The sequence below is a fragment of the Musca autumnalis genome, unplaced genomic scaffold, assembly GCF_047663935.1.
Source record: "Musca autumnalis isolate F117 unplaced genomic scaffold, ASM4766393v1 scaffold_4, whole genome shotgun sequence".
In the NCBI taxonomy this organism is placed as follows: domain Eukaryota; kingdom Metazoa; phylum Arthropoda; class Insecta; order Diptera; family Muscidae; genus Musca; species Musca autumnalis.
Window position 1 is genome coordinate 231,074,927 of NW_027411977.1, and position 9,975 is coordinate 231,084,901.

At 40.4% G+C, this 9,975-nt stretch overlaps 1 protein-coding gene across 1 annotated transcript; it reads right to left on the reverse strand.

The window, feature by feature from the left end:
* Positions 1-5,212: 5,212 nt before the first annotated feature.
* LOC141401703 (protein FAM91A1) lies at positions 5,213-9,393 on the reverse strand. The gene is made up of 2 exons (XM_073982080.1): positions 7,384-9,393; positions 5,213-6,562 (listed from the first exon to the last, which is right to left on the reverse strand). Exons 1-2 carry the CDS (start codon positions 9,200-9,202, stop codon positions 5,466-5,468), a joined length of 2,916 nt encoding a protein of 971 aa, XP_073838181.1. The 5' UTR covers positions 9,203-9,393; the 3' UTR covers positions 5,213-5,465.
* Between the last annotated feature and the right edge of the window lie 582 nt (positions 9,394-9,975).

Consider the following 9,975-nt stretch of genomic DNA (forward strand, 5'->3'; position numbering starts at 1 on the left):
CACAAAAGTTCAAAAATGTTCGGAAAAATTGTCCGCACGATAACTCTTGAAGGGAGTAACCGATTTGGTCCATACTTTGTATATCGTAAACATTCTACAAGAGGAAGATGAGGTTCCAATACGGCCTCAATCGGTCCACTCCTTCGAGTACCTCCCACACAAAATTTCGGAAAAGTTCAGTTTAGGGTCATCTCTCGAATCACTATGATTTTTGTTTTAGCAACTTGTATTCACTGCCCTCCATACGACGGTAAAAGTTTCATTAGGGGCAAGTCCATACTTCCTGAGAAAATAGCCTGAAAGTTGTAAAAAAAACCCCTATGACACCGTGTGAGGTGGTTGGAGCGCAAAATAACTCTAGAACGGATCTGCCGATTCGGTCCAAAACTTGGCCTTAGTAATGTTTTGTCCAAACATGGTCTAAGTCTGAAGATAAGCCATATCGGTCCACTTTTTCATGTACCTCCCCCACAAAAGTTCAAAAATGTTCGGAAAATTTGTTCATACGGTAACTCTTAAAGGGAGTGGCCGAATTGGTCTATACTTTACACATCCTAATATATCTACTAGATATATTACAGGTTCAAATATGGACTATATTTGTCCAATCCATCCGGTACCTCCCACACAAAATTTCGGATAAGTTCACTTTAAGACCTGCTATCGAATCACTTTGATTTTTGTTGAAGCAACTTGCATTCTCTGCCTCAATTACGATGGTAAACGTTTTTTCAGGGGCAAGTCCATACTTCTTGAGTAAACATCCCGAAGTGTGTAAAAACCACATATGGCACCATATGGCACTTCCATAATGGTCAATGTAGATCCATTCCTTTTAGTATCTCCTCCGCAAAACTTTTGATCCCTAATCCTAATGAACATTTTTGTCGGTTCAAATTCCCAAAATTTATAAAAACCCCTAAATACATACATAAGTTTTTTGGGAAAAAATTGTTTCAATATATGTATACAGGCTGAGGGTATATCTCTGTCGGCAAAGCCGACTGATACTTTTTTACTTGTTAAAAGAAATGGTGCTTCTATAGTCCCTTTCTGAAAGAAAGGGTGCTTCTATAGTCCCTTTCTGAAAGAAAGGGTGCTTCTATAGTCCCTTTCTGAAAGAAAGGGTGCTTCTATAGTCCCTTTTTGAAAGAAATGGTGCTTCTATAGTCCCTTTCTGAAAGAAAGGGTGCTTCTATAGTCCCTTTCTGAAAGAAAGGGAGCTTCTATAGTCCCTTTTTGAAAGAAATGGTGCTTCTATAGTCCCTTTCTGAAAGAAAGGGTGCTTCTATAGTCCCTTTCTGAAAGAAAGGGTGCTTCTATAGGCCTTTTCTAAAAGAAAGGTTGCTTCTATAGTGCCTTTCTAAAAGAAAGGGTGCTTCTATAGTCCCTTTCTGAAAGAAAGGGTGCTTCTATAGTCCCTTTCTGAAAGAAAGGATGCTTCTATAGTCCCTCTCTGAAAGAAAGGGTGCTTCTGTAGTACCTTTCTAAAAGAAATGGTGCTTCTATAGTCCCTTTCTGAAAGATAGGGTGCTTCTATAGTCCCTAACCTAACTCGTCATTTTGAACAAAAGTATATTTTTTATTTTATTTTAAAATATTTGTTTTCTTATTTTTTATTTATGATTTTTTTTAGTTTTATTTTATTACAATAATGTTTGTAATATTAATTATTATTTATTGTATTTTTGTTAATATTCTTAAAACAATAATGTTAGTTACAAATTTAGTTTGTTAATTAATTTTTCATCAATTGTTTTTTTTTATTATTTATGATAAAATATGTTGTTTCTTTTTTGTTTACAATAAGCTTTAAAATTGTGTTAGGAGTAAGTTTTTATAGGTGTGTGTATCTTTATAAATGTAGATCCTAGTTAAGGTATGTATATTTGATAGTTGACTAATTGGTTTAGCCTTTAAGGTAAGTTTAAAAAAAAATATTTTATTAAAGTTATAAAATCAGTTTGGATGTTAAAACTTTATTAAAATATTAATATAATTTTATTTTGTAGTTGATAATATTATTTTATTTATTTTTAATTATTTATTTTTTAATTTTCAATTTTTATAATTTTTGTTTTATTAAAACTAATGGCCTAACAATTGCATTTCTTAAAAAAAACATTTGTTTTTATTTTTTGAAATATTTTAAAAATATTTTTCATGTGATTTGTTTTACTTCTTGTTCAACATTCTGCTTGAATATGGAAGGAAATCAGTTGCAAAATTTGTGAAATAAAAATATTAATAATTAAAAATATTACACAATAAAAGTTGACTACAAAAAACAAATATATATGTAGCCGTGTAAATAAATGCTATGACAATAATTATTGCAATTTTTTTATCTAATTGCATTTATAGAATACAACAAAATAATGGAATGTAAATCAGAGATAATAAGATTTTTTAAGTATTTAATAATCGTATAGAGTAATATGTATATGTTTGTGTAGGTATATAAGATAAGATATTGATAATTAAATATAAGATAAGATATATTATGTATGACTTTATAAATCAAGGCTGCAAATTATGAAATAATTATTAAAATTATATTACGATTTTTTTTCTTCACTGGAAACAAAACAAAAAACAATAACAAAATAATATGTAATATAAACGTTATGGGTTTTATGCGATAATACAGAAATCATATATTCCTTAGAGCTGTTAATAGGGTATTTCGAAATTTTACAAATACATTCTTTTAATTTTAGAAATGTTTGTTTAACAATTGGGGAAATCTTTGGCACTTTGTATTGTTAATTTTCCTAAAATATTTCTAAGTAATTCCCTCAATATTGCCGTTAAATTAAACATTGTTCTCTTTTCAAGAATCAGATCTGAAGAATTCCTCTCACGGCTCATCTTTCACATCCCTCTCATTTATATGTTTCCACAGTCTCTCCCACATATTTTTTTCTTTTGGACGTCTATGAATAGGTTTTAAAATTAATAAAATGTTTAACATTTTTCGTTGTTACTTCAGGTTTTGATTCTCTTTGCATTCCATTTTACTGTCATTCACTCATAAACTCAATAAGAAAATTGGTGTATGTTCCCTTACTTTTTCCCTCCTCTAGCAATGAAGAGCAAATTGTAAAATTCTCCGATTTTGCTCTCTCTCACTCTCTCCCTCTCTCTTTATTCACCCAAGAAAACCCTAAAGCCCATCTACACTGCCTTCTACTGTATAGTAGATGGCCCTTGGGGTCGTCTACTGTATAGTAGATGGCCCTTGGGGTCGTCTACTGTATAGTAGATGGCCCTTGGGGTCGTCTACTGTATAGTAGATGGCCCTTGGGGTCGTCTACTGTATAGTAGATGGCCCTTGGGGTCGTCTACTGTATAGTAGATGGCCCTTGGGGTCGTCTACTGTATAGTAGATGGCCCTTGGGGTCGTCTACTGTATAGTAGATGGCCCTTGGGGTCGTCTACTGTATAGTAGATGGCCCTTGGGGTCGTCTACTGTATAGTAGATGGCCCTTGGGGTCGTCTACTGTATAGTAGATGGCCCTTGGGGTCGTCTGCTGTATAGTAGATGGCCCTTGGGATCGTCTACTGTATAGTAGATGGCCCTTGGGGTCGTCTACTGTATAGTAGATGGCCCTTGGGGTCGTCTACTGTATAGTAGATGGCCCTTGGGGTCGACTACTGTATAGTAGATGGCCCTTGGGGTCGTCTACTGTATAGTAGATGGCCCTTGGGGTCGTCTACTGTATAGTAGATGGCCCTTGGGGTCGTCTACTGTATAGTAGATGACCCTTGGGGTCGTCTACTGTATAGTAGATGGCCCTTGCGGTCGTCTACTGTGTAGTAGATGGCCCTTGCGGTCGTCTACTGTGTAGTAGATGGCCCTTGCGGTCGTTTACTGTATAGTAGATGGCCCTTGGGGTCGTCTACTGTATAGTAGATGGCCCTTGGGGTCGTCTACTGTATAGTAGATGGCCCTTGGGGTCGTCTACTGTATAGTAGATGGCCCTTGGGGTCGTCTACTGTATAGTAGATGGCCCTTGGGGTCGTCTACTGTATAGTAGATGGCCCTTGGGGTCGTCTACTGTATAGTAGATGGCCCTTGGGGTCGTCTACTGTATAGTAGATGGCCCTTGGGGTCGTCTACTGTATAGTAGATGGCCCTTGGGGTCGTCTACTGTATAGTAGATGGCCCTTGGGGTCGTCTACTGTATAGTAGATGGCCCTTGGGGTCGTCTACTGTATAGTAGATGGCCCTTGGGGTCGTCTACTGTATAGTAGATGGCCCTTGGGGTCGTCTACTGTATAGTAGATGGCCCTTGGGGTCGTCTACTGTATAGTAGATGGCCCTTGGGGTCGTCTACTGTATAGTAGATGGCCCTTGGGGTCGTCTACTGTATAGTAGATGGCCCTTGGGGTCGTCTACTGTATAGTAGATGGCCCTTGGGGTCGTCTACTGTATAGTAGATGGCCCTTGGGGTCGTCTACTGTATAGTAGATGGCCCTTGGGGTCGTCTACTGTGTAGTAGATGGCCCTTGGGGTCGTCTACTGTATAGTAGATGGCCCTTGGGGTCGTCTACTGTATAGTAGATGGCCCTTGGGGTCGTCTACTGTATAGTAGATGGCCCTTGGGGTCGTCTACTGTATAGTAGATGGCCCTTGGGGTCGTCTACTGTATAGTAGATGGCCCTTGGGGTCGTCTACTGTATAGTAGATGGCCCTTGGGGTCGTCTACTGTATAGTAGATGGCCCTTGGGGTCGTCTACTGTATAGTAGTTGGCCCTAAGGGTCGTCTACTGTATAGTAGATGGCCCTTGGGGTCGTCTACTGTATAGTAGATGGCCCTAAGGGTCGTCTACTGTATAGTAGATGGCCCTTGGGGTCGTCTACTGTATAGTAGATGGCCCTTGGGGTCGTCTACTGTATAGTAGATGGCCCTTGGGGTCGTCTACTGTATAGTAGATGGCCCTTGCGGTCGTATACTGTGTAGTAGATGGCCCTTGCGGTCGTCTACATTGGAGTAGATGAGCCTTGTGGTCCCCAAAGGCCGTTTGCCCCCATCTGCTATACAGTAGACGTCCTCAAAAGCTCAGCTACTTTACAATAGACCTCCCCAAAGGCCATCAATTATACAGTAGACGGACCCAAGGGCATTTTTCTCTTCCCTATCCTCTCTCTCTCTTCCTTTCTCTCTCTCTCTTCCTCTCTCTCGCTCATTATCCAACCATTTATTCATTTCTACGTAGACTTTTTTGTTTAAATTCGAAATACCTTTTCTAACTTTTACTCTCTCTCCCTCCCTCCCTTTGGAACATATGATTTTGGCACTATCACATTATATTGCAAAAAAGGACATCCTGATAATCCTACAAAGAAAAACAACAACAAAAACACAAAAACAAAATAGAAATAACTGGATGGAAACTCTCTCTGTCTTTCGATCTCTCTCGGCAAATGAAAATTGAACCACAAAAATTCCACCCCATATTTATCTTCCATTCCAGTAGCACACCTTACCATTTTCAAAGGCCAAATTAATACGTGGATGTGGTAGATTTCGTCCCAATTTCAATTGATCCAACAGTTCATCTTCAAAGTAGAGGCATTGTTTAATGAAATTACTGAACTTCTCCGACATTTCTGCCGATCGTCGTGGTAATTCTTGGAGATTTTCTTCCTCGGAGAGATTTCTTACAATTTGCTCACAGATACGTGTATTAGTATCCACATCGAATAGGGGTACGCCAAAATTAACATCGAGGAGGGTCCATTCTTCTGTGGTATCATCTTCTTCGGGGAGAATTGGTTGTTTTTGCATTAGTGATTCACGATCTAATGGTATTTCCACCGAACCCTGAGACACAAGTTCCATTTTACCGCTGCAATTGGCAAGCTCGGAGGCCAGTAGTTCATTACAATCTTCTGATGTATAGACGGCAGATGGTTCTTGGTTAGCCTTTGTACTGGCAAAATAGTTTTCATCTGGGGTCTTAAGATGTTGATGATGTTGTGGTGAGCTGGTGGTTCTTGCTACAAAGCTACACAGCTCCGTTTGATCGGGTGAAAGTAAATCCTTCACCTCGATTTTATCTTCATCCAATTTAAGTACATTTGGCACATTTTGTGTTTCCTTGTTAGGACTTTGAAGACCATCTTTTTCTTTTCTCACTGCCTTCAATTTGCTACGTGGATTCTTGAGGTGGACATTCAAATCATATTGTTCGCAACCAATATCTACCACCCCAGTATTGACAAATGTTATATAGCCACAGTGATGTTTCAAATCCAAATGTTCCTGTAATTTGAGTACCGCCTTATGTTTCGACCATTTACTTTGTTCCCGGCCATGGGTGGCAAATGGAAAGGCTTCATAGTGCAGCTCACCAGGAGAGCGAATACCATAACCTTGTAGCAGAATGCAACCATTTTTCAGCTGATCATTTAGATTGCGAAAGTTTTCACTGTTGATGACATACGAGTCGGAATGTAAGATATTAACCAGTAGCTTGCCATAACCCAAAAAGATGCGGGGCAAAGATTTCAAGACAGTACCGCGGCATAGAAACAGCGATGGTGGACCATAACCTGGAATGAAAAGGAAAATGGGCATTAGTCAAGAGTTCTCCAAAAAGTATAAGGGAAATCTACTCGACAGTAGAAGACCCTAGGGGCCATCTACTCGACAGTAGACGACAATAGGGGCCATCTAGCCGACAATAGACGACCCTAGGGGCCATCTACTCCACAGTAGACGACCCTAGGGGCCATCTACTCGACAGTAGACGACCCTAGGGGCCATCTACCCGACAGTAGACGACCCTAGGGGTCATCTACCCGACAGTAGACGACATCTACCCGACAGTAGACGACACTAGGGGTCATCTACTCGACAGTAGACGACCCTAGGGCCATCTACTCGACAGTAGACGACCCTAGGGACCATCTACTCGACAGTAGACGACCATAGGGGCCATCTAGTCGACAATAGACGACCCTAGGGGCCATCTACTCCACAGTAGACGACCCTAGGGGCCATCTACTCGACAGTAGACGATCCTAGGGGCCATCTACTCGACAGTAGACGATCCTAGGGGCCATCTACACGACAGTAGACGACCTTAGGGGCCATCTACTCGACAGTAGACGACCCTAGGGGCCATCTACTCGACAGTAGACGACCATAGGGGCTATCTACTCGACAGTAGACGACCCTAGGGTCCATCTACTCAACAGTAGACGACCTTTGGGGCCATCTACTCGACAGTAGACGACCCTAGGGGCCATCTATTCGACAGTAGACGACCCCAAGGGCCATCTACTCCACAGTAGACGGTCCCAAGAGGCCATCAACTCTACAGTATATGACCCTAAGTGTCGTCAGTGTATGTCTATTTTTAATGACTCACCCGAAATGTGATTATAAAACAACTTCGTCCACATATGTGAGTTATCCGAGGATCTGAAGAATTGTCCAAAGAAGGGTATGGTGAAAAGATGTGACATGGTGGCAGTTAGCGGTGTAGAGGAAATAATAAATTTATATTTCTTTTCCAAAACACGATCACGGGTCTTTTGATCCAGACTCTCCAAACACTCTAGTCTCAGGAGATCCATGCCACCGGGCAGCAAATTGCGTAGCGAGCAAATTGTGGAACGTAATATAACAGCATGAGCAAAGTAACGTGATACATCTCCCTCCCCCTCAGCATCGAGGAGGGAAACTTTTTCCAATTCGGCCAACAATGAGTCCATACTTTCCTCACACAGTTTACCCACCTCAAACATGGTTACAGCATGATTCTTTAGGCCCGGTGATAGATTACCCATCATCAAAAATGCCGTTAGCGTAGAGTCAAATAAAAAGGCAACTCTCTTCCCTGTCTTGGGTGGACTTTCGGTCGGTGTTATGGCCTCCCTTAGACTTGGTTTGGTGGTATTCTCCGATAAATCATCTATCTCCGAGGATAAATCAGGGTCATCGGAATTTTGTCGAGGAGAATTTTTCACTGCAGGTTGTGGAGATGGTGTGGGCATATTGGCAAAACTAAAATCACTGGTATTACCATCCGAAGATAAATAACCAATGGAACTTGAATCTTTGTCTTTGTTTTTCTCCTCCTCCACCTTGGCCTTGGGTGTCTCCACTGAAGCGGGACCATCTGTTTCATTGTTTATATAGTTGTTATAGTTCAAGGGAGTAATCTGGGGTGCCTCCTTGGCCAAGGCCCGTTCACTTTTATATGCATCCCAGGATTCATGATACTTTGCCATATTCGAAGGACTTTCCAGCGAGCTGGCAGACTCCTTCAGCTGGGCAAAACCCAAACGACAAAATAAACTCACTGCCTGTTTCACCAAATCCAATTCCAATTGCAACATTTGGGCCAATTCCAAGATGGTCATGTGCTCATCCGCACTAACAAAGATTTTGTACAACAAATTCTCAAAGTAATCACCACTAACACGATTCATAACAAAATTCCTCAGAGGGGGTATGGAAATTTTATCCTCCCCCGATATCGGTACATCGAGATATATCAACCCCTTCCTATACAAACTATGGACCGCATTATAATCACACTTGCCAGCAGTCTGCGAACCAAAATCAATCAAATCATCTATAAGGCTTCTCTCGCCAGCCGTAACATAGCGTATATCTGTTTCCAGCACAAACCCGACTTCCACCCGCCACCAGGGCTCAATGCGTATACGTTGTGGAAATCGTGGTAAATATTCCAAGGGGTTAGGCTTCGCCGTAAACAACAATGCACGTGTTGTATGCGTTTTCAACTCACTTATCAGCGACAAATATTCATTGCGTCCAATGCCCAAGACGCGTAAACAATCAGCTGCAGTGAAATTCGGTAAGCTATCATAGCTCTTATCATTTCTCAGCAGCTGAGACAAGACATCAAGATAATAATTAAAGGGGGTCACTCGCAATCCCTTGGTCACAATGTCAGCCAAGTGATAGGGAAACAAACCCAAGGTATTTATCGATTTCTGCACAAGCAATTCGTAGTAACGTTGCTCCTTGCGAAAGATTTTACTAACTAAATTTCCACGAAATCTCAACTGATTCTTGAGGCTATAGTTGAATACATATTTCTCGTAATCACGTTGGTTATTGTGGAAACGATTTACCAGATGAACTGGAAGATTGTGCCACGGAATAGCCTTTCGGACACAATTAGCGATATCTTCCGCAATCTTTTCGTTACTCATGTTTGCCTTTTTTCTATTTTTGTTATTGTTGTACGTCTTTCATATGATAGTATTATTCCTGCATTTTCCTGTAGTTACGCAGTTTTCCGAGGATTATATGGATAAATTTATTTTATTTCTTTTCTTATTCTTTTATTCTTTTCACTAAAATTTTCTTCTTATATTCTGCTTTTTCTGATAACGAAAACAACAGCTGTTTTTCCAATTGACAGGTGGCAATGTAGCCATATAGTTACCTAATAAGAAAGGAATGAACAGCTGTTTTCTTTGGATGCGCCGTTGTTACCAAATTGGTCTGTTCCTTTACTTTTGAAAATGGTAAAACCGGCAAAAGTAGCAAAAGTTGTGAACTGCTCTCATAGGCCCATACCTATATACGGACGTATACCCAGGGCGTGTGTGGTGAAAAAAGTAGAACACATTTAAGCTTCGTTCCAGAACTAAAAAGTTTTTACACATTTTGAATATTTTTTCCCAAAATGCGTTCCCGTACACCAAAAAAGTTGCAAAATGGTCACTTCTTTTTGAACAAAAATGGCGCTGAATGGCTCTCTCTTTAGAAACTTTTTACACAACAAATTTGAGCGAGCAAAAATGTGCAACATGTTTGCCGGCTTCCGATTGGCTGACACGCCGACTTTGACATTTGTTCCAGTTTTTTTGACGTTTCTGCCATTTTTCCGTTCCCGTACATTTTGGAAAAATGTGTGTGTTGGACCCATTTTCAACAGATTGCTCTTTTGACACTTTTATCATTAAAAAAATACTGGAAC